Below are 24,929 nucleotides of genomic sequence, written 5' to 3'. Positions count from 1 at the left end.
AGGGGGGGAAGACCAGTGACTAGTGAAAAATCCAATCATGGGCAATGCATAAAACATACAATATTAAGTTAATGGTTTTAGATAGCTATGCCTTCTGTAAATTATATTTCTGTATAATCCAAAGGAAACTCAGCTCTTCCATTCTCATTGTCCAAGATAAAATAATCTCTTAAGTAATACTGCCTTCTAAGAAGTTCCTTTTGGCACTCCAGGAGCTAAATTCTCTTGGATAGCTATAAAATAGACACCAATTACCAAATTCCACTGTGTGACACATAGCATTATAGTAAGATTCTAATATAGACTTACTGTTTCAGAAATTTGATTCTAATTATTCCCTTCTTTCCCTTCATTTCACAATTCTAGCTACTCAACCTTAAAGAAACCCTGACAAGCATTTCCAAAGGTCTTTCTTGCTGGCCTACCTGGTAAACTCCTAGGAATTGGGAGAGGTCCTCTCCTGTAAGAAATGAAAACCAAAGTCTTTCAGAGAAGTTATTGTTTTCCTAGTTTTTTACATCACACAACAAGCATTTTGCACTCTCCTCAGATCTGGCTTCTGCTTTAGAGGGTCAAGAAAAGTTCTGATGAAGCCAAAGGCCTGCAGCACTGACTACTGGAATGCAAGATGCAGACATTGTGCTCTGCTGAGAGCGAGATGCACCGTGGTCAGACGCACAGGGCCCTGCCCCCGCAACCAGACTGGCAGGAGGAACTTCTCAACTGTGCGGGCAAGACTTCCTGATCTTGTACACTGGCATCTTCGCGTGTGAAATGGGAAGTGCAAACAGCTCCTACCTTACTGTGAGGCTTAGAAGAGCTAATTCCTATGAACTGTTTTGAATAATGATGATGATCATGCCATCTTCCCCTCCCCCCGCAAAAAAAAACAACCCATCCCATTATCTTTTTAAAAACTGGATTGAAAATTCAACAACTTAGACTTCAAGGTGACTGTATAGTATATAAAACAAAAGTTCCTCTTCTCTCAGGATGTTTTATGTCAGGGGCAGCAAACTTTTCTGTCAAGAGCCAGATGTTAGTAAGTGATTTAGGCTTTGCTGGCTACAGTCACTTCTCCTGCAACTCTAGTCAACTCTAGTGGGAAAGCAGCTCTAGACAGAATGTAAACAAATGAGTGTGGTCATGTTATAATACAACTTTATATAGCCTTAGCCGGCGTGGCTCAGTTGGTTGGATGCCATCTCATGCACCAGAGGTCACCGGTTCAATTCCCGGTCAGGGCACATACCTGGGTTGCAAGCTTGATCCCCAGTAGGGGCTTGGTTGCATGCAGGAGGCAGCTGATCGATGTTTGTCTCTCCCTCTCCCTTCCTCTGTCTCTAAAATCAATAAATGCATATTTTATAAAAACTTTATATACTTAAGGGGGAGAGGTGGAGGTGGAAGAGGGGAAAGGGGTATAAATGGTGATGGAAAAAGTAAAAGAAAAAAACGTTATAGACAAACACAGAAATTTGAATTTCATATAATTTTCACATCACAAGATAGTATTCTTTCCATTTTTTTTCAACCATAAAATACTCACAGGCACTACCAAAACAGGCAGGTCAGATTTGACTCACAGAGGGCCAGAGTTTGCTGATTCCTACTCTCTGCAGGCTATGAGAAAGGTATAGGACTCATGCATGAATAATAAAATTTACACTCGGGCATGATACTGTCCTCCTTGAGCTATGACTGGAGAAATCCATTTCACATTTGCCCTAAAATTGCTATTTCCAAAAATCTAGCAAATGCAATGGTAGCTGTGTTTCCATGCTAATGTCTTAGAACACTAATGACAAAAAAATGTTTATTAAAAGTATTTTTCTTCATGTGAAAGGAAGCTGGTCATTACCTTGCTAAGTTCGGCCCCGTAGCCTTTCCTGGTGGGGCTGCATTCTTCTGGGGGCAGTAGTAATTCTCATACATGATGGGTGCTAGAGGCATCAAGAAACAAAACATGAAGAGGCAGGCATCTTCCACTGTCAACAACATATAACAAGAGAGACTGACAGAATTGCTGAAATGAAGCCCCGCCCCCGCTGCTCCATTCACCTGGGGGCATCTGTCCAGTTTTTCGTTGATTCACAAAGTACTCAATGTCCTTCTCGATGCTGCACATCTCTAAACTCTTACGGACTTCTTCATACATCTAACAAAAAGATACATCAAGGAAGAGGGATTCCATAAAACTTGTGATGTGGCTTATTAAAACAGGGGCTTTGATATATGGCTGACTCATTTCCAAATTTTATTTTGAAAAGATATCAAAAAAAATATTGATGGGGCAAAGTAAACAGATACCAAGTCCCAAGACCAATGCCACACAGAGACACAAAGACAATTACTTGGAGAAAAGTTCTTCCATTCCATCCTACAGGTTTTCTGTGTTTAATTGTTCTTCTAAAGTGAATGTATCATCTGAGTGAGAGTGGCTATTTCTTAGCAAAGGTTGTGATAACTTGATTCTGGCCCCTCTGAGATTCTGGTTCCCCATGGGGATTACTATGCACAAATTAAACTTGGATAATGGCCCATGAATGTCCTGAAGTAAATCCTGAACCTTGGAGTGACCATTAGCTGGGGCATTGGTCAGCTGCTAGTACTTGGTGCTGTCCTGGAGTGACTCTTGGGACTTACATTCATGGTGTAACATCTCTGTCTTCCATAGATTAAACTGCATTCAAATCTCCTTTCTCTGCCCTCCTGCTCTGAATTTCTTAAAGAAAAAGTCATAGCATAAAATAGGCCAAGAGGCAGGCAGGTTAGGTGCTTATCTGGATCCTTCTGTCAACCAATTGTGTGGCCCTGGGTAAGTCACTGTACCTCTCTGTGTTTCAATTGAGAGGAGTGAACTAATAAATGCCTATAGTTCTTTCCATGCTAATGGATGCTGCTGACTTACCTCATCGCTGGTGACACACTGTTTTGACAGCTGATTCACGTGTAACCACAATGCGTTCCGAAAGAAGTTTATTCGTTCATATTCTTGAGCTTCCAACGCCTACAGAAACATAACCACAGGTGAATGCATATGCAGAGAAAGGGGCCATTTGTCTAGATTGGCTATGACTTAAGAAACAGTGTCACCCCTCAAGTATGCAAGCTTATTGTCCATTTAGGGTACTCCCCTCACCATCAAGGAAGCTCATAAACTCTTACAGCAAGCAAAGAATGCAGATGGATTCTAATATGCTATTAACACAAACACAATGGGGTGTAATTCTGAAGGTAAGCAGCTATGATGAATCCAGACACCCTGGTTCTAACCTGAATTCCAGCTCACATTTCCAACTGCCTGAGGGGCATCTCCTCCAAGGCAGCCTGCCAGAGCCTCAGATTCCAAATTTTGCCCTTCCCCACATCCCCTCCCCCAATGAATGAATTCAATTGGCAAGATTGGTCAATTGGTCATAATTGTTGATGCTAGTTGATGAGTACATGGGGGTCCTTGCACTTGTCTTCTAAAGTTCTGGTTTTTTAAGTTATTGCCTGAACAACAGTTTTTTTTTAAAATATAAACAACTTTTGGAAAATCAAGCTATTCTATAAAGTGGATGCTATTCTATTCAACAATTAATGTAATATATTAATGTATTTTTAAATATTATACATTTTACAATGTAAAATTTTAAACATAATCAAGAGTAGAGAGATAGTATAATGAATTCCCTTGTACCAACCACCCAGATTTGTCAAGAATTTTGACCAACTTTGCTTCAGATTCTGTTAAAGTTCCTGTATGCTTTTTCCCAATCTCTGTCACCCTCCTCCTTCCCCAGACATAACATTGTCCTAAATTTTATCATTCCCATGCATGTTTTTATAATATGCACTGTTTTACATGTTCTCAAACCTTATAAAAATGGCTTTACTCCAGTCTTTCCCATGAGAATGTGGAGTTAAGGAAGTAAAGCAAAAAAGAGTGTTTTAGCCCTGGCCAGTGTGCCCAATGGTTAGAGCATCAGCCCACCCACCAAAGGGTCTTGAGTTCGATTCCCCGTCAAGGGCACATACATGGGTTGCAGGTTTGATCTAGGCCCTGGTCAGGGCAAGTACAGGAGGCAACCAATCCATGTGTCCCTCTCACATTGATGTTTCTCTCTCTGTCTCTCTCTCTCTCTCTCTTTCCCCCCTTCCCCTCTCCCCTCCACTCTCTCTAAAAACCAATGGAAAAAATATCCTCGATGAAGATTAACAAACAAACAACAAAGAGTATTTTAGAAGATGGTAAAGACAGGTCAACTAAGATTAGAAACTGCAAAGTTCCCTGCATTTTCCTTATCACATACCAAGTGCATGTGAGGCTAAGTAATTTCTTAACCATTACTAGTAACTGATTCCTCTGTTTCATGCTGGTGCTAATGGAACATTAAAAGCAGACCACTGGACCTCACACCAAGGGGATCACTGGTTCCTCCGAGAGGGCAGGGGCAGGGAGCAAACCCCAGGGAGCACGCTGGGGCAGGCAGAGGCAATGAGGACGTGGAGACAGCTCCTTCAAGAAGCCAGGCTGTAAGGAGAGGAGAAGGTAGAGATGGGAAGCAATAGCTGCTAAGTTTTAAAGCCAGGAGGGAGCTGAGTTTGCGTAAACGATAATGAAAGAAATCCCCATAAAAGGGAAGTGTGCACAAGACAATGGGGACAGGCATCTGGATGGGATCCTGAGCCCAGATGGTGGGAGCAGCCACTTCTGTGCTGTATCAGGAGAAAAGGAGGGAAGGGGTATATGTAGATCAGCAGCTTTCAGGTTTGAATTGGCATCAGAATCATCAGCAGGGCTTCTGGGCCCACTTCCAGAGTTTCTGATTCAGGAGGTCTGGAGTTGGTCTAACAAGTTCCCCGGTGATGCTAATGCTACAGGTCTTGGCACCTCACTTTGAGAACCACTGGTAAGAAAATGTGTAGAGAGGGTAACTGAAAATGGAGGACGTTTCCGGGTCATGTCTTATTTTCTCTTGTAAACACAATGTGCTGAAAATGAAGGGGGGGGGGGCAATGTGAAATCAAAGGTGGAAGGAGGCTAAAACATTCTGAAGCCTGCTCACCTGCTGTCTGCATTTTCCTTATCACATACCAAGTGCATGTGAGGCTAAGTAATTTCTTAACCATTACTAGTAACTGATTCCTCTGTTTCATGCTGGTGCTAATGGAACATTAAAAGCAGACCACTGGACCTCACACCAAGGGGATCACTGGTTCCTCCGAGAGGGCAGGGGCAGGGAGCAAACCCCAGGGAGCACGCTGGGGCAGGCAGAGGCAATGAGGACGTGGAGACAGCTCCTTCAAGAAGCCGGGCTGTAAGGAGAGGAGAAGGTAGAGATGGGAAGCAATAGCTGCTAAGTTTTAAAGCCAGGAGGGAGCTGAGTTTGCGTAAACGATAATGAAAGAAATCCCCATAAAAGGGAAGTGTGCACAAGACAATGGGGACAGGCATCTGGATGGGATCCTGAGCCCAGATGGTGGGAGCAGCCACTTCTGTGCTGTATCAGGAGAAAAGGAGGGAAGGGGTATATGTAGATCAGCAGCTTTCAGGTTTGAATTGGCATCAGAATCATCAGCAGGGCTTCTGGGCCCACTTCCAGAGTTTCTGATTCAGGAGGTCTGGAGTTGGTCTAACAAGTTCCCCGGTGATGCTAATGCTACAGGTCTTGGCACCTCACTTTGAGAACCACTGGTAAGAAAATGTGTAGAGAGGGTAACTGAAAATGGAGGACGTTTCTGGGTCATGTCTTATTTTCTCTTGTAAACACAATGTATATATTTTTATTGCTTAAATTATTACAAAGAGTATTACATGTTTCTCCTTTTTTTCCCCCGCACTTGACAATCCCCTGGCCTCCCTTACCGCCCCCCCCCAGTGTCTTATGTCCATTGGTTATGCTTATATGCATGCATACAAGTCCTTTGGTTGATCTCTTACCCCCCCGCCTGCCCCCCCACCCTCCCCGGCCTTCCTGCTGTAGTTTGACAGTCTGTTCGAGGCAACTCTGCCAAGTTACTTTAGCTTTAGGTTTAGAGACTTCTTAAGTGACCGTGGTCATGAGAGGTTTATTTCCTGCAGGACACGCTGGGGATTAAAAGCTTGGAGCTTAGATTTCAATGATGACGAGGCTTCCAGACGTGGCTGTTTCTTTCATAGCAGGTACGAGTTAATCAGGGCTGAAATGGGCTTTTTAAATAGATGTTCCAGAAAAAAATCAGAGTGAGCCCCAGATCACAAAGCAGCTGCCTCATGCCCCTACCATCTCCATCCTATTACATGTACAGCAGCCAGACTGGGCAAGCCATGGCCAGAAACTGTTGGCTATTCACTTCCTCAGTTTCCCTACCCTTTTCTCCCTTCCTTTCCCCCTTCCTGTTTCTGAAAGCCCATTGCATATCCATATGTTCTTCATTGTTGGGTATACCAGACAGATTTAGGATAAGGTAAACCCCACCACAACCCTCCCCCATCCCCGGGGAGCCCCCTCACCGGAGTCTTCTGCAGCTGTCTTCGCGGTTGCTAGTTTCACAAAAAGCTGTGAGGACATAAAACAAACGAACAAGGGATCGGGAATGCTGGGCCAGGATTCTATAGGCATAACAGATCTAAAAGCAATGGCTGCAAAGAGACAAGTGCTAGTACAAGTCTTACCTAGGGTCCTCCCAAGAGCAAATCATTCAACTTGCCCTCTAATCTTTCGCCATTGCAAAATATCCATCAAGCATCTTGCCCTATGTCTTCCTAAAGCCATACTCCTGCCCTCTGGTTACTGACAATCTTCTATCCAGATTTTATAAAATTAAATTTATAATATACCCAAGCAGGAGGCAGCCTGGCTACAAAGAATACATGAGTTGAGCTTTGAAGAAAAATGAAAAAAAAAAATCAAAACTCCCTCCTCCACTTATCACCCCACTCCCTCCCCATGGCCTCCTTTCTCTAGCTCTTCCACAACCCCCAAAATGTGAAGGGGTTTTTTGGCTCCGAGGATCCTAATTAGCCTAAAGGAAGATATTGCCAGAAGCTTGGGGAGCAGGTCTCTTTTATTTAAGATCACTGATTGGCTTTAGCTTGAGATAGTAAATCTCAGATTTTTCAGGTGGTCAGCCCTCCCAGGTACCTTTTCCTGTTGCTTCGGGTTTACCAGGTTGGCACTTCGGTGGACAGCCTGCTCTGCGTCATCTTTGTCTCGGCATTTCTGCTCATAGTTCTTCTTTGCCTTAGTTGTTATGAGCCAAAAGAGGACCAAAATAGGTGAGCAGAACATAACCCTGAAAAGCAGCCATCCTAGCCTGCCAAGCCCAGCGAATACAGGGCACCCTGAACAGGGCTGTGATCACCATTAGAACGTGGCTGCTCAGAAGGCAGATGCTCTTTCTTGTCTATCGCTGCAACATCTCTCTAGCCTTTTTCCCAATGATGTATGTAATGGCAGCCTGATCAAGGAAATAAAAACTCTTATTTGGCAAACAATGTGCATTAGTGTTAAAAACTGACCAGAACAAAAGATGGCATTTCAGATGGAAAAAATAAAAAGACCTATCCTATATAATAAAGAGCTAATATGCTAATTAGACTGAACAGCCAAACGATCTTCCGGACGAAGCCAGGGCTGCGAGGGGCTACGAGGGCCAAGGTCCTTGCATCGGGCCTCTAGGGTAACTATAAAATATGTAACCCAGCCCAGCCAGTGCGGCTCAGTGGTTGAGCATTAAACTATCAACTGGGAGGTCACAGTTCGATTTCTGATCAGAGCACATGCCCGGATTGTGGGCTCAGTTCCCTGTAGGGGACATGCAGGAGGCAGTCGATCAATGATGTTTTTCTCTCATAGATGTTTCTATCTCCCTATCTCTCTCCTTTCCTCTCTCTTAAAAAAAAAAGATTGAAGGAAAAACATATAAATTTTTAAAAAACATAATCCAACATTCATAATCCTTAGAACTTAGGTTTATAAATCACTTGGTCATGGAAATTATAATTATGCTTCAATATTCTACTGTGCCTCACCAGTGCACGTGGACAGTAGCATCAATCCCATGATTTCTGTTGCATAAGAACAGTCATGATCCTTGGTGATTTAAAGAATTCTGAGCCCGGTTCGATTTTTGGTCAGGGCACATGCCTGGGTTGTGGGCTCGATCCTTAGTAAGGGACATGCAGGAGGCAGCCAATCAATGATTCTCTCTCATCAATGATGTTTCTCTCTCTCTCTCCCTCTCCCTTCCTCTCTGAAATCAATAAAAATATATTTTTTAAAAATAAATAAATATCAATAAAGACATATCCTCAGGTGAGGATTTTAAAAAATATTTTTTTAAAAAAGAAATCAAGATTCAGAATAGTCACGGAGGGGGGGGCCTCAAATCCAACAAGATAAATGGGATCATATGGTATATATAATTTTGTGTCTTGGCCTAAAATATTTAAATTAACTTGCTCTACTTTCCCATATTAGAAAGGTAATATTATGTTCCTACTATCTAGTTTCATCCTCAATATTCCCAAGGCTTTAAAAAGAAGAAAAGTGAAATCACTAAGAGTCATTGTATTAATAAATAACATTATTGAAATGTTATTTGAGCAGGAATATGCTCATACACAGCACAGAATTTCAGGAAAAGGCAATAAAGTGAAACTCACATCCATGGTTTTCTTGAATTGTAAGCTCCTTTGTTTATGGGCAGCATCCATTATAAGCTCTGTCTGTGAAGAGAACACAAGCACTATTAATACAAACAGAAATTATTGTTAATACCATCTTATCTTGAGGGATGTGTTTAAGATGGATTATCTCATTGAGTCCTCACACAACCCAGAAGGTAGATGTACTATTTATTATTTCACAGATGAGAAAACTTCAGCAAAGAGGTTGAACAATTTGCCCAAGGTCCGATGGCTGATTAATGGAGGGGGTCCATCTTTGAACTTGGGCTGCCACCATTGAGAAACATTGATCACCTTAAAATAGTCTCTTCAGCAAATCTGGGATCAAGAAACTTTGGTGTCAAAAGGACTTTTTACACTTTTGTTAAAGTGCCATTTATATTTTAAAAGGGGTCTTTTTTTCTGTAAGCTTATATTGGCACAGTTAAATTAGAGACTTATAAACACTCACTTCTGTGGCATTCATCAATGACACACCCTTACCCAGCAAGAAGCCTGGACAGGATGAAGAGGAGAAATATTTGTAGGACAGCTAAAAAAAAAAAAAAGCTGTTCTCCCACCTGTGGCATTCATCAATGACACACCCTTACCCAGCAAGGAGCCTGGACAGGATGAAGGGAAGAAATATTTGTAGGACAGCTGAAAAAAAGCTGTTCTCCCACTCTTTTTTAAAATATATATTTTTATTGGTTTCAGAGAGGAAAGAAGGAGAGGGAGATAGAAACATCAATGATGAGAGAGAATCATTGATCTGCCTCTTGCTGCATGCCCCCCACTGGGGATCGAGTCAGCAATCAGGGCATGTGCCCTGATCAGGAATCAAACTGTGGCCTCCTGGTTCATAGGTCAATGCTCAACCACTGAGCCACAACAACCAGGCTGTTGTCCTACTCTTCACTCCATCTAATCCAGAAAAGGTAAACTACTCTGTTGTGTTCACTTGGGAGCAATTTCTTTATTGTGGTTGTGACATTAATACATTTATTAGTCAAAATAATGCAGCTAATAATAAAAATGTACCTCAGACATAATAGTCGCTCCAATTTATCAAGCATTATGTGATAAGCAGTTTTCCTGCATCACAACAACCTAGTACTCTTATTCCCATTTTCTTGACAGTAAACTGAGGTGGATTAATTTACCAAAGGTTAACACTCAGCAAGTAGAATTGAGATTTGAGCCCAGAAACCTGACTCTTGTGCCCTTGTTCCTAATCATGACCCCAAACTACCATTATCCCTATGGTAGCTCTATAAAAGCAATTGGGAAGATAGAAGATCAAGAGATGCAATCATTCAAAATGAGCTATGACATTGCTTTTGTGCAAAATGATATAATGCAAAATAATATTGAAAATTAAACTTGAATGTGGTTTCTTTTCTGCAATATTAAGTTGCTCTCTGTTACCATAACACACAAATAGATTTTCAAGATATCTGGAGAGAATATCTCACTTCAAATATGAGCTTTGTAGAATGCATGAACTTCCCTTGGGGGAACCCCAAGAGGCCCTCAGAGAACTGAGGCATCATCTTCTCTGAAAGGGAGGGACCAGAAGTAGCTATGCACCTGCTAATGGTGAAGATACAACAGACAGAGAGAACAGACAGGGCTCCAACATGATCCCCACATGGAGGACTCGTGGGCAGATCCTTGCCATTGCATGGAGCTGTGTGGTTCACATTAGCCCCTATGTGCATTTGCCAAGAGGAGGAGCTGGGTTTATGTATTTGATAACAGTTCCCGATTTTCCCTGGCTCCATGGAGCAGATCCATTAGCAATGTTGGTCTATTCCACGATCCTTTCTAGTCCGAATATACACACTGCCATTCTTCCAGTTTGGAAGCTGCGACTATTTTATAGTTTATGGCCCAAGCCAGGCCTCCTTATGCCCAAGTTCTGCATAACACCTGCTTCAAGCACCTCTCAGATGGCTACAAAGTTCTGTGAGCCAAACCTTTTCACTTCATATCATTCCTCGCTCTGCCTTCAAGGTTTCCTGGCATTTGTACATCAGTAGGATCCTCGAGAGCAGCAATCTACTCTCTCACCTGACAGGTGTAACCCAGAGTCCCAGAGGTCACACCATTGGTGACCTTTGTTCAAGGCTACTCGGTGACACCAAGTCCTGCTCTGTCTGCTGCACCACCTTGATTTAAGTGTCCTCATGTCCATGGTTCACTTAGAGGGTGACCCCACTCATGGTGGCCCCTGTAAGTCAAGGGTTCTCTTTCAGGTCTCCTTGGGGAGGCGCTTCTTTGAGGACTCGGACTTTCTGCTCAGGCCAAATGTAATAACACAAAGTTGTGCAAAAGCACAATCGTCCCTGTTATAGGATGGGGAGAAGTAAGAGGGAGGGCAAAAAGAAGAGAGATTTATAAATGGCCCAAATGACCCTGCCCTAATTATGGAAATAACTACTTAGTGATCTGTTTGTCTGTCTACCCCACTCAGACTGTATTCTGAAAACTGGAAGCATCACTCGCTGGAACCAAGGAGGTTCTTTTCTTTGGAGACTGCTCTCCAAATAGGCAGAACAAAACTCTGCCATGGTCACTCTGATCTCAGCTGATATGGTAAAATAATGTGGGTACCAGAGGAGAGAGTAATTGACCATGTGCTGTCTGTCAGGCTTAGGACATTCTGGGCTGGGGAAGGAACCTCGGAACCCTAAAACATCAAGACTCCTGAGAATAGCTCCTAAGACCCCACCCTACCTGCCAACCACCAAGAGTGAGAGCCTCATCTCTTACCACCCTCACCTATATTGCCTTTCACTCTGCTGGTTTTAGATTCAAGGTCACTTCCACCAGGAAGCCTCCCCAGCCCAATAGATTAGGTGAGGTGTTCCCTCTGTATGTTCAGGTGGCCTGGATCTCCCCTACTATTTAAGGTTCATCACACTTTACCATGATTTCTATGTTACCTCAGTCTCTCTGGCCATACTCTATACTCAGTGAGGGAACGGTGACCACATCCATATTGTTCACCACCCTCGGGTAGTTGTGTAAGTACACCATAAACTTCCGGCCAGTCATTCTACATGCACCTCCCTGCCCCAGTTTAACAAAAGAAACCAACTGATGGCTTTCCTAGATAAGTGGAAATGGCTTAATTTCCAAGAAGTGAAAAACCAAAGTGTGCAGGGTTTGAGCAGTCGAAATGAGAAGTTGGCAATGACATATTTTCCCCCAAAGTTTGAAATTTTTTTAAAAGTATTTATATACGGAAGTTGGTACAACCCAGAGTTCATTGTGATACAAGTCTATACAAATGTATTAATCAACTTTGGACTTCTCCCAGAAAGCTGGGAAGGAGGCATGTCCTGCTATAGAGGGCACATGAGGGTGTATAGGGAACTTGGATAACAACGGTAGGCTGAATGCCAGCTGCTCTGTTGCCTAACAGACTTCAGAACATGGGCTTCTAGCTCTGAGAATTCTCTCAGCAACTTGTTAGGAGGGGAAGTTTCAGAAGCCTTGCAAAATTAACAAAACTTTCTCCGAAATGACTAGGGCTACTCAGGGCACTTGAAAGATGGGGAGGAATGACCCTCCTCTCCTCTTAGTGGAAATCATGTGTGCATGGACCTTGGTTGTCTAAGGCATTTTGCTTCTTGAAGTTTGCAATTCCTCTAGAGAGGTGGGGAGGGCTGGCAATATCAGCCCAAAAAGTTTGCCCATCCAATAGTGGGTGTAATAAGGTCTACATATTATTTCTGCTCTGAAAAATACTTTGGGCCAGATAGACCCCTGAAACCTGGTACCTGAAGCTTGCATTTGTGTGGAAGTGCTTAATATGGTATTCCTTAAATGTTACAGCCTTCCTTCCTAGTAAGAGGCACAGCTGTCAGAGCTTCTCACAAAATGATAATAGAGGCAAAGCAATGTTTTAGGAATTAAACAGAAGGGAGGGTCAGGCTCAATTCCGGTGGGGGGTGTACAGGAAACAGACGATCACTGTTCCACTCTCACTTAGATGTTTCTCTCTCTCTCCCCCTCTCCCTTCCTCGCTGTCTAAAAATAAGTTTTAAAAACCTTTCACAGCTGTCAGAGCTTCTCACAAAATGATAATAGAGGCAAAGCAATGTTTTAGGAATTAAACAGAAGGGAGGGTCAGGCTCAATTCCGGTGGGGGGTGTACAGGAAACAGACGATCACTGTTCCACTCTCACTTAGATGTTTCTCTCTCTCTCTCCCTCTCCCTTCCTTGCTGTCTAAAAATAAGTTTTAAAAACCTTTAAAAAAAATAGAAAGGAGTCAGAATAGTGGCTGGTCTAGTCTAAGTAACACTTGATCTTTATAACTTCCCAAATGTCTGCCAGTTTTATTAACTTGCTCACTCCCGTCTCCTTACGTGTAGTTGGCCAGAGTAAATCCTAATGAAAAAGAGTTTATGCACCTCTGCTTTGAAGACAAGAAGAACTCGGATTTCCCGGGGCCTCAGTTACCCTACCTGTAAAACAGCTGGACTACATTCTGGTCTCCAAGGAATGAGTCTCCTCTCCCTCTTACCCTCCCTTTACTGCCTTGTCCAGGAGGAGGAGTGTGGTCTAAAAGCCCTCCAACTTGGCTATGCTAGACTCTACTGAAGAAAGAGGGGGGTTCCCCTTTCCAGTCAGAGTTCAAATAGTGGCAGCAGATATGAAAAGAAGAGGAAACCAGGCTGTACCCCTAAATCTAGCAAAAATTATAAAAACGAAGTGGCCTGGGGGGTCGGGGGGGGGTGGTAAGTGGGCACAGAACCATGAGTCTCCACATAGTTTGCCAATAAATAATCGCATAGGTTAAAAGAAGAGCATGGTTACACGAGCGTGGGAGCCAAGCCAAGGAGTTGAATGAACAAGCAAGCCTGGAGTATTCTGCCATAAGAACGGCAACATTTTAACACATATGCAAGCCCGACCTTTTTCCGTTGTAGCTTTTGCTTTTCCCTGAATTCTTCTAGCTTCCTGGCCTCTTCTCTTAGAGTCTGTGCAAGCTGAATGTGACATTGTGCCACATTGTCTACTTCTGCAAAAGAATTTTAAAAAACAATAAGCAGATAGACATATGTCTGAATTAAAATATGCAAAACTGTACACAATTTAAAATTATATACAAAATACTGAAGCAAGTGGCTAAATTAACCGACTGCACTTGGTCACCAACATTTATTGAGACTATCCATGTGCCCAGCATTGCCCTGACCACCAAGATCTGGGCTGGCAAGTCTTTAGCTTAACTTTTACCAGTAGCTGTTACTAACCTACTGTATGTCTAGGACCAGGGAGAAGTTCATGGCGCTTACGTGCTAAGAGACATTCCTAAACCCACTACAGTTTCAAATCCCATCCTTGGTTTTTAATAGGTGAGCTCTAAGGATCTCTAACATCTCATGTGCCTGAGCATTTTTAAGAAAGTCATACACCAACATTTTGGCTACCAAGAGTTATCTCTGGAGAGAAAGGTTATTGTTGATTTTTCCCCCTTAGTTTCTACGTAAAACCTTTGCAATGAGCATGGCTTACCTTTATAATAGAAAAATTAAAATGTTAATCTTACTTGTTCTATGAAAACAAATTGAAGTATGGCACGTAAGCTTGAAAGACTAAGAGATCTGATCTAAAAATATTTTTTAATTCGTGTGTGTCAAGATAACTTGAACAAGGTTAGAAGATACATGACAATAAAAAGATATTTGCAATTCGTATAACAATTAGTAAATAACTATATTAAAAGTATTCACAAATCAAAAGAAATATATATATGTTCCAGTATAAAAAGTTGGTTAAAGAACTTGAAATATAAAAAAGATCAGCTCAATGACCTATAAACATTTGAAAATATATTCAGAATTAACACAAAAATGCAAAAATTTAAAACACTGAAATAGCCCTGGTCAGTGTGGCTCAGTTGATTGGAGCATCATCCTGTGCACTGAAGGGTCACAGGTTTGATCCCTGGTTAGGGCACGTGCGAGAGGTAATCGATCGATGTTTCTCTCTCTCTCTCTCTCTCTCTCTCTCTCTCTCTCTCTCTCCCTCCCTCTTCCTTTCTCTCTCCTCTGTCTCTCTCTCTCAAATCAATAAAAACATATCCTCAGGTGAGGATTAAAAATAATAATAAATTAAATTAAATAGAAACATAATTTTTTACCTTTCAGTTTGGCAAAATTTTTAAGCATGAAAATTTGTGGTATTGGAGAACCTGGGGGAAAACAGCACTGCTGGAGGGGGAAAAAATCAATACAACCTTTCTGGAAGAAATTTGGCATTTTGTAGGATCAAAAAAATTTTAATGTAAAAGAATGAGGCAGATCCACATGAACTGAAATGGAAAGATGTCTATGATATACTATCAACTGAAAAACCAAATTATAGAGAGTATGCATAGTATAACCTCAGGTATGTCTGCAACTTGGGTGTCTGCAATTAGAGAGAGGGAGAGAGAGACTGAGAGCTTTAAATGCATAGACAAAGGTCTGGAAAAATATATACCAAACTGCTAGCATGATTAAAAATTGCTATTTTTCATTTAAAAAGCAATTTAAAAACATATGTGCCACCCCATAGATTTTGATGCATTGCCATGATGTGATCCTATTTATTTATATGAATAGATACAAACATAACTGTGTGTATTGTATAAAAATGTTGGAGGCATATTCACCTGTAACTGCTTAGCACTAAGAACTGAATACTTGGGTGTTTGCTATCTTCACAGTTAGTTGTCTCATTTGAATTTTTAATATAAATATATTTTTTAATAATAAAATGAAGCTACTTGTTGGGAAAAAAGAAAACAAGTAAAGTAACAGCAAATAAATATGCTTAGGAGACCCAGCCTATGCTGAAGTCCCCCTGAGCTAACCATGGTTGGCCTTGTGGGCATGCAAGAAACATGAAGACACTGTCCACATCTTGAGAAATGAATTCATCGATGAGTTAAAGAGGGAAGAGGACACCTATGGAAAAGTTAAGATGAATATTCATTCAGTTAACCTTACAAAGCTCTAGAATCACTCAACTGGCTAGAGAAGCACTTTAGGCACATGTACATACCATGCCTTGGTAAACTCCTTAGTTTGGAAGCACCAAGTATTCTGAAGAACAGAAAGCCTTGAAATTATGTTTCTATGTTTTATTTAATTTATTATTATTATTTTAATCCTCGCCTGAGGATATGCTTTTATTGATTTGAGAGAGAGAGAGAAAGGAAGAGGGAAAGAGAGAGAAACATCGATTGATTACCTCCCGCACGTGCCCTAACCAGGGATTGAACCTGTGACCCTTCGGTGCACAGGATGATGCTCCAACCAACTGAGCTACACTGGCCAGGGCTATTTCAATGTTTTAAAATTTTGCATTTTTGTGTTAAGGCTGAATAGATTTTCAAATGTTTATAGAACAGGAGCTTCTGAGTAACAGGCCTGGGGAATATGAGAACTGGACAGGACCCCAAATACCAGGGCCTCAGGCTAGACTTCAAGTGTGAGAACCACTTCTGTAAGGAAGTCAAATGCACAGCCCGACATGCAGGTGTGAAAGGTTCTCCAGCTCACGTCAACTCTGCAGAACTATTTCTCACCTTAGGAGTTGCTTTCATTTTTCCCACCCAATGTGAGATTTCTGTTCAAATGAAAACCCACCTTTGATGACAGACAGAGCTTGCCAAGAGCAGTAAATACGTTTTTAAAGAATCACTTACGCTGCTTGAAGACTTCAAGGGCCCGCTTCAGGGTGCTAAAAAAAACAAGTACATATATAATTTCAAGTCCTGGAAATTGGCTATACAATCTCCTTCTAATGCCACTGCATGCGCCTCTCGGCCCACAATTTATAGACTCATCTTAGCCCCCAAGCTTAAGAGGACAGCAGAAAATCAAGACTTCAGGGGGCGGGGTCTAACTTTGGGGGTAGCAGCCTGGCCATGTCACCTCCTCGTCTCCCTGCTGTTGCTCATTAATGTGCAACAAGGAAATAGTTTACCAACCTTTTTTTTTCTTTGTTACTCCTCACCTGAGAATATTTTTTTCCCATTGATTTTTAGACAGTGGGAGGGAGGGGGGGGGAGAGAGAGAGAGAGAGAAACACTGATGTGAGAGAGACATATCAATTGGTTGCATTCCGGACCTGGGCCAGAGATTGAACCTGCAATCCAGGTACATGCCCTTGACCGGGAATCTAACCCAAGACCCTTTGATGTATGGGCAGATGCTCTAACCACTGAGCAACAAAGGCCAGGGCTCTCCCACCCTTTTGACAAGCACTTTGACCTTAAACCCTAACTAGGTCTATCAGAGGCCAGAGTCCCTCAGTGTAGCCAATGAGGTGACAAATCCTACCTAGCTCATGAATGAGCAGTCACTCACTCTCATAGGGCGCCTTCCTAAAGATAATCCTGGAGGTGATAGAAACACAAGTCACCTAGATGGTCTTTCACTTCAACCTGGCAGCGAGGTCCCCACGTCTCATATCCTGCTGGGTGTTCCTCTCTGAGGCGTATACTCATAAAGGGAACCGACTGGCTTTTCTCACGGAACAGAACAGAACGGGGCCAGAGTCTCTCTATGAATTTACTCAGGTACCAGTCAACTGTGTAACAATATAAGAAACACCGTTTGGGATCAGACTCATTCCGCTAAATATATTTTCCAAGAAGAACTATGTGAGAGAATGTGGCTATTACCCATCACACCACCTCAAAAGGTTTTGGATATTTTCCCAAACAGCTTATATATTTTATAAATAAATGTTGTTGTTGGTTGTTTTTTGGGAGGTGGGGGTGTCAGCTGACCCACTAATCTCCCTTTAAAGTATCTAAACCTGCTGGAATAGCAGTGCAACCTGCCTAAGTCTACACAGCTTTGACCTGTGAACATGTAAATATTTTACATATTCAAAAAATAAAACTAAATGAAACAGGGAAAATAAAAGAATCCCTAAATTTTAAAACAAACTGAAATGAACTTAATATAAAATTGGTTACATAATCATACAGAGAAAATAAAATTTTAAGTGACCTTAGAACACAGGATTCTTAGTGAAATATAGCCTGAGATCAAAAGGAACTGCAAGAAAATGGTGAACTTTATTCACAAGTTTTCTTGTTAGTAACAATGGTGATATTATTTTGAAATTTTTTGATATATATTATTATATAAAGCAAATAATCATGCTAATATTGTCAGGAACTAAGATTTCCCATTTAAGAGGAAATGAATGTAAAATTAAGGAAGCTAAGTAAAACCCTTAAAGTGAAATCAAAATTGGAAATATTAATATGAACTCATGCTTTTAAAATCTGTCCCCTAAAAGGACCTAGAAGCAGGGACATCTCTGTGACAATGACCAAAGCTAGAACTTAAGAGTCTCATCTCTAAACACGACTGGTTGATAATTAAAAGGAACTAAGTATATTTTGAGAAATAGCTGTTCTGGGCTTAAATTTAAAGTCACAAAATCATATTAACAAAATACGGCAAATGTGGATAGTTATGAAATCTAGGTGATGGGTTTCTTATGTTTGTCTTTTTCGTTTTAATGTGTTTTTATTTTTTTTATTTTAATTGATTTTTTTAGAGATCGAGGAAGGGAAAAATAGAGAGAGGGAGAGAGAGAGAGGGAGAGAGAGGGAAGAGAGAGAGGAGAGAGAGAGAGAGAGAGAGAGAGAGAGAGAGAGAAACATTAATGTGAGAGAGAAACATCAATCAGTTGCCTCCCACACATACCCCAACCAGGATCAAACCTGTAACCTGGGTATGTGCCCTGACTGGGAATCAAACTGATAACCTTTCGGTGCACGGGACTAGCTCAACCAACTAAGCAACACCAGTCAGAGCTCAGTGTGTTTTTAAATTTTTCATTTACAACATCAAAAATAAAAAATAATCATTAAGTTAAAAAATTTTCTTTGTACTAATGTCCTATGTCTGTGGGTAACAAATTTTTAGGCTTAGACAACTATAAATATTTTACCTATCTCCCAATATTTTTGTCATTTTCACTAATCTAGTACTTTGCAGTCTGGGAGTGCATGTGTGCATGTGTGTGCGCATGTATTTTAGAACAGAAGAGGAAGGACAATATCATGACTGTCCCCATTCAGACCTCTGATAGGACACAGACCTCTTCGCAGCTGTATATAGCACAGCAAAGCAGCATGCAGGTCAGTATGTAATGTGATTGGGTCTGCAGAGGCCTGCAAAGTCTGAACTAGTTCTCCCGACCCCCCTCCCACACCCCCCAAAAACATTCTTGTTTGGGAGGGAAAAATAAATCTAGAAGTTTCCATATGCAAAGAACTGGCCACAAAATGTGTGAGGTCCGCTGCAAAATGAAAATCTGGGACCCCTTGTTTATACACTATTAAGAATTTCAAAATGGTGACAGCAAAGAGCATTAAGCTGATTATGAAGCCTTTCTAAGTATTGGTTCCTGTATGACTGACTGCCCATGAAGCCAGGAATGATGGAAGAATAAATAACTGTAGTAAAGAAATCTCACATTGGTGGTGAGAACTATAAATGGTGCAAAAACAGTCTCTTGTAGCTATCACAAACTATGTATGTGTATATAGGTGTGCGTGCATGGGTGAGTGTGTGTGTGTGTGTGTGTGTGTGTGTGCGTGTGTAAGCCTCTCTATTAAATTTCTAGTATAAAATTATATATAATGTAACCCCACCTATGAAAAAGTATACATTGAAAAGGACTTCAAGGGAAACTTAGAGAATATTAATAATGAGTTGTAGCTTCATAGTTCATTTTAACCTTCTTTCTATTTCTCCAAAATTTTCACAACTGAAATTAAATAAATTAAAAATTGTCATTATCCGAGACACTATGCCAGCTCTTTCTTCTGAAGTGACGGGGCTCCTGGCAGTATGAGCCAACCTGGAAACCAGAAAGAAGTGTGGCACCTACTTGATCTCAGACTGTCCACAGGGCTTCTTCCTAGAGAGGTTGAGCAGATCTTTGCCATATCTCTCTTCAATTGATGCCCTAAATGGAACAGAAGAGAGGGTTATAAGTCCTCCTCAGGGCTGACTCTTAGTTAGGCCCCTTGAAGGCAAAACTGCACCTTTGAGAGTAGCTCAGATATAATATCACTCTCTAAAATACAAAATTCCCTCTACGTAACAGGGAAGAATTATAAAAGACCAGTGGCCTTTATCTCTAAGGTGGTCTTCTCCGGCTAGAAGTCCCTGACATAAACATTACAACAAAACCAAGCATGGCCTCCAACCAGCACAGATTAAAATGTCAAAACTATGATCCAAGAATATGTATATATTTGGGGGGTTTTAGTGGCATAAGAGCTATTGCCATCATTTTTACTGTACAGTGGGGCCTTGACTTACGAGTGTCCCGACTAACAAGTTTTTTTGAGATACGAGCTGTCTCTCGGCCGATTTTTTGCTTTGAGTTGCAAGCTCAAAAAAATTTGGGTTACGAGCCAGCTTCAGATACCCCACCACCAGTTGGCGCAGCAAACGTCACAGTGATTTGACATACGAGTAATTTGAGTTATGAGCTCCATCACGGGACGAATTAAACTCGTAAGTCAAGGCCCCACTGTATATGCCAATCACAGCACCTTGACCAAAGTATAAATTCCTTGAGAAGAACCATGTTGTTAGATCCAGAGGGGATTTTACAGAACATCAACCACAACCCTTTCATTTTACAGAGGAGGAAACTGACAGAGAGAAAGGTCTAGGGCCCCAGCAGTTCTCAACCTGTAGGTCACGACCATCGGAAAACACATATAGCATATCAGATATTTACATTACGATTCATAACAGTAGCAAAATTACAGTTATGAAGTAGCAACGAAAATAATTTTATGGTTGGGGGTCACCACAACATGAGGAACTGTATTAAAGGGTCGCGGCATTAGGAAGGTTGAGAACCACTGGTAGGCCCTTGATTAATACCACTGCTGCCCCCTGGGAAGCCGGGATTAAAAGACCTGGGAATCTGGGCTTTCATCCCAGTACTCTACTTCCCTATAGGTCTCAGCTTCCAGCATATTCTATTGGGTACATGTTATGAATTGGATTGTATCCTTCTCCCTCCCAAAAATGTTGAAGTTGTATACCCCCCAGTATCTCAGAATAGAACTTTATTTGAAGAGTGGGTCATTGCAGATACAATCAGTTGGGTTAACAGTGGAGTAGGATGGACCCTTAATCCAATGAGACTAGTGTCCATATATAAAGATGATATGAAGACACAGGAGAAGAATGCCCTCTGAGGATGGAAGAAGAGACTGGAGTTAGCAGCAGAAAATCAAGGAACACCCAGGATTGCCAGCAACACTAGAAACTAAGAAAAAAACATGGAACAGATTCTCTCCTTGAGCCTTCATGAGAGCATGATCCTGCAGACATCTTCTTTTAAAATATATTTTTATTGATTTCAGAGAGGAAAGGAGAGGGAGAGAGAGATAGAAATATCAATGATGAGAGAGAATCATTGATCGGCTGCCTCCTGCATGCCCTGCACTGGGGATCAAGCCTTAATCAGGAATCAAACCATGACCTCCTGGTTCATAGGTCAACGCTCAACCACTGAGCCACACCAGCAGGCCTGCAGACATCTTGATTTTGAACTTCTGACCTCAAAAACTATGAGAGAGTAAATTCCCAGTTTGTGGCAATTTGTTATGGCAGCTCTCAAAACTCATACAATATTATGGCTTGACTATAACTTGACCACAGGGTACTATTGTCTAAGGCAGCCGTGGGCAAACTACAGCCTGCGGGCCGGATCCGGCCTGTTTGAAATGAATAAAACTAAAAAAAAAAAAAAAAAAACCGAACACCCTTTTATGTAATGGTGTTTACTTTGAATTTATATTAGTTCACACAAACACTCCATCCATGCTTTTGTTCCGGCCCTCCGGTCCAGTTTAAGAACCCATTGTGGCCCTCGAGTCAAAAAGTTTGCCCACCCCTGGAGGGAATCTGTTATTGCCACCCTGGCAGCTTGTTATTCTTAAGCCCATCCTGAAAGACAGTGAGGATCCCAGAATAAGAGCTGTATCCAGGGCAGGTCGACCTCTCCCTAGAAAAGAACCATGGGCCCGGCTGGTGTGGCTCAATTGGTTGAGCATCCTGTGCACCAAAAGGTCACCATTTCGGTTTCTGGTCAGGGCACATGTCCAGGTTGCAGGCTCAATCCCCAGTAGGGAGCGTCCAGGAGGCAGCCGAACCATGGTGTTTCTTTCTCATTGATGTTGCTCTCTCTCTCTCCCTCTCCACAATAAAAAATATTTTTTTTAAAAAAAGAAAAGAACCAGGAGATGTACAGGAGCTCATGGGAAGAGCAGAGTCCCAGGGCACTAAGGCTGGGGATCCCCCAGTCCATAGGTGTAGCTGCTAACCTACAAGTGGTGCAGGATTCCATGCATAAAGGGGTTTCACAAACACGCTTCCCTCCTCCCTACTCAGTATTATGTTGCAATACACAATTAAGAGCCCTGACCTGGCCACCAAGTTCCTGGAGAAACCCCTTTCAGAAAAATATACCCAGCCATCATAGGAGACCATTAGTAGAGTGGAAAAACCATTAAACATGGAGTTAATAGAAGTCCTGGCTCCACTACTTAGTGCTTTTATAATCTTGGACAAGTCATTTAAACCCCCATTAAGCCTCAGAGTTCTCATCTGTAAAATGGAGCTGAAGATGTATACCCTACCTACCTTCTAGGATTAACATAATGATATTAGTAGTGGGTACCATTTACCCACCACTTGTTGTGTATCAGGTACTATACTAGGCACACTGAAGTGGTTAACAACACAGATTCCAGAGGCCAACTTTCCTAGGTTTAATCCAGATCTATCCCTTATTACGTATCTAACCTTAGGCAAGCTACATAACCTCTCTGAACCTCAGTTTTTTCAATTGTAAAATAAGGATGATAAAACTTGCCATACAGGGTTATTATGATTGAATAACCTAATATATGCAAAATACATGGAAGCTGGCTTATATTGAGAACATCTTCAATAAATGACAACTATTAATATAATCTCATTTAGTCACACCTACTCTCTGCAGTATGATTATCCTCGATTTTCTATTTCTTATTTCCTACTCATATCAGGAGTTCTGTTTGTAATATATGGCCCCATGAGGGGCTCAAGGGAGCAGAGAGTCTATGGATTTGGGCTACCAGTGATAAGATAGGTTCATTTTCATTGGTAACCAGTGGAAGACCTCAGACTGGAGTGCTATGTAGAATGCTTCCTTTAAAGAAAAAAAAAAGAAGAAGAAGAGGAGGAAAATTTGACCTGGATTTTGAAGGATGGGGAGAATTTACTCAAGCATAGAGGACAAAGGAGGATGTTCAAGGTGGGAAATAATGGAGTAAAGATGTAGAGGCAGAGATATCCAAAGCATGCTCATTAACAAGACTGCTGGAATAGAGAGTGGTGTCATGGGTGAGAATGTATGAAACAAAAAGAAAAGACGCCCTGGCCTGTTTTGCTCAGTGGATAGAGCATCGGCCTGCAGACTGAAGGGTCCCAGGTTCGATTCCGGTCAAGGATGATGTGCAGGAGGCAGTTGATCGATGTTTCTAACCCTCTCTCCCTCGCCCTTCCTCTCTGTAAAAAAAAAAAAAAAATCAATAAAATATATATTTTTTAAAAGGCAAATAGAGAAGGTCTCTGTGCGAGGAACAAGCCATCTTCCCAGAAAGCCCAGAGTTGATGAGTCATAAACATAGGGTCTGTATGTAAGATGTCTCTGGGTTTCTGTCACTTTCTAAGTTCCCAAGGTAAATGACTTACTAACTTAATTTCAAAAGTTACACTTTTGCCCTAACCGGTTTGGCTCGGTGGATAGAGCGTCGGCCTTAGGACTGAAGGGTCCCAGGTTCGATTCCGGTCAAGGATGATGTGCAGGAGGCAGTTGATCGATGTTTCTAACTCTCTATTCCTCTCCTTTCCTCTCTGTAAAAAAATCAATAAAATATATATTTTTTTAAAAAGTTACACTTTTGCCCGACCAGTGTGGCTCAGTGGTTGAGCATCAACCTATGACCCAGGAGTTCACAGTTCGATTCCCGGTCAGGACATGTTTAGCCACATGTCACAAAAATTTTATAAACATATGTGTATCACACTTGATGACTCAAATCAGTAAAATTATACATACTTTTTTAAAGTTACACTTTCATGCAAAGACAGTGGAAACAATAATACCTCCTGCAGTTGATATGTGTCAAAGGAGACTATTTCTTTTTTAAAATAATATATTTTTATTGATTTCAGAGAGGAAGGAAGAGAGAGAGAAAAAAAATCAATGATGAGAGAGAATCATTGATTGGCTGCCTCCTGCACCCCCCACAGCGGGGATTGAGCCCACAACCCGGGCATGTGCCCCGACTGGGAATCGAACTGTGACCTCCTGGTTCATAGGTCAATGCTCAACCACTGAGCTACGCCAGCCGGGCAAAGGAGAATATTTCAAAGACATGTATAAACCTCAGTGTTACAGTAATAGAGATTCTGAGACAAATCTCCCAGCACAGCACATAGCAAACACTCCACATGTGGTTGTTAGTATGGAACTGCTCAGACTGCCGTGTGGTGCTCATCATAAATGTCATCATTATGCCTTTCCAGCTGGTTGGAAGGGTAAACTGGGCAAATTTGCAATTTACTGATGGATTGTTTGTTACTGCATTTTGTTACTTACTTGCTGTGTTACAATAAGGCATCCAGGACTTACTGGGGACAGATCAGCTACAGAGCACATACTGAGACATGACCCAGGGATCAGCCATACGGATGCAGGAAAGGCAGCATGCTTGCCCACTCCAGAGCAGCATCTGACACTACGCTTTGCATTTAGGTGATTGTTCTGTCTGTCCCCAAATGACTGTAACTGTGTTGACTGAAATCTGTCTGGGTATAACCAAGGTTGAGCTGCCAGAAATGCCAGAGCGGTCCACAGCAAGACGTTGACACTTTGGCAAGAGGGGTGGGGTGTCACAAAACTTGGATATAGGACATATTTAGCCACATATCAAAAAAATTTTATACATGTATGTGTATCACACTTGATGAACTCAAAATAATAAACAGTAGCCTGGCCGATGTTGATCAGTTGTTAGGCATTGACCTATGAACCAGGAGGTCATGGTTCGATTCCTGGTCAGGGCACATGCCCAGGGTTGCCAGCTTGATCCCCAGTGGGGGGGCGTGCAGGAGGTAGCCAATGATTCTCTCTCATCACTGATGTTCCCCTCTCTCTCTCTCTCTCTCTCTCTCTC

The 24,929-nt window shown here is 41.8% G+C and overlaps 1 protein-coding gene across 1 annotated transcript in view; it reads right to left on the bottom strand.

Annotated features, from left to right (window-relative positions):
- The window catches only part of PSTPIP2 (proline-serine-threonine phosphatase interacting protein 2), a 32,737-nt gene that overhangs the window by 4,979 nt on the left and 2,829 nt on the right, over window positions 1-24,929 (bottom strand). Inside the window, exons 3-12 of the mRNA XM_014539281.1 lie at window positions 19,565-19,642; window positions 16,350-16,384; window positions 13,567-13,673; window positions 8,636-8,698; window positions 7,113-7,211; window positions 6,447-6,527; window positions 2,912-3,010; window positions 2,062-2,158; window positions 1,862-1,943; window positions 426-460 (exon numbers count right to left, since the gene is read on the bottom strand). Of these exons, the coding sequence (XP_014394767.1) occupies window positions 426-460; window positions 1,862-1,943; window positions 2,062-2,158; window positions 2,912-3,010; window positions 6,447-6,527; window positions 7,113-7,211; window positions 8,636-8,698; window positions 13,567-13,673; window positions 16,350-16,384; window positions 19,565-19,642 (776 nt within the window). The remainder of the gene's footprint in view (window positions 1-425; window positions 461-1,861; window positions 1,944-2,061; window positions 2,159-2,911; window positions 3,011-6,446; window positions 6,528-7,112; window positions 7,212-8,635; window positions 8,699-13,566; window positions 13,674-16,349; window positions 16,385-19,564; window positions 19,643-24,929) is intronic.

Source organism: Myotis brandtii, unplaced genomic scaffold (assembly GCF_000412655.1).
Source record: "Myotis brandtii unplaced genomic scaffold, ASM41265v1 scaffold212, whole genome shotgun sequence".
Taxonomy (NCBI): Eukaryota; Metazoa; Chordata; class Mammalia; order Chiroptera; family Vespertilionidae; genus Myotis; species Myotis brandtii.
Note: the sequence above shows the minus strand (reverse complement) of the source record. Positions and strands in the feature narration are given on the sequence as shown.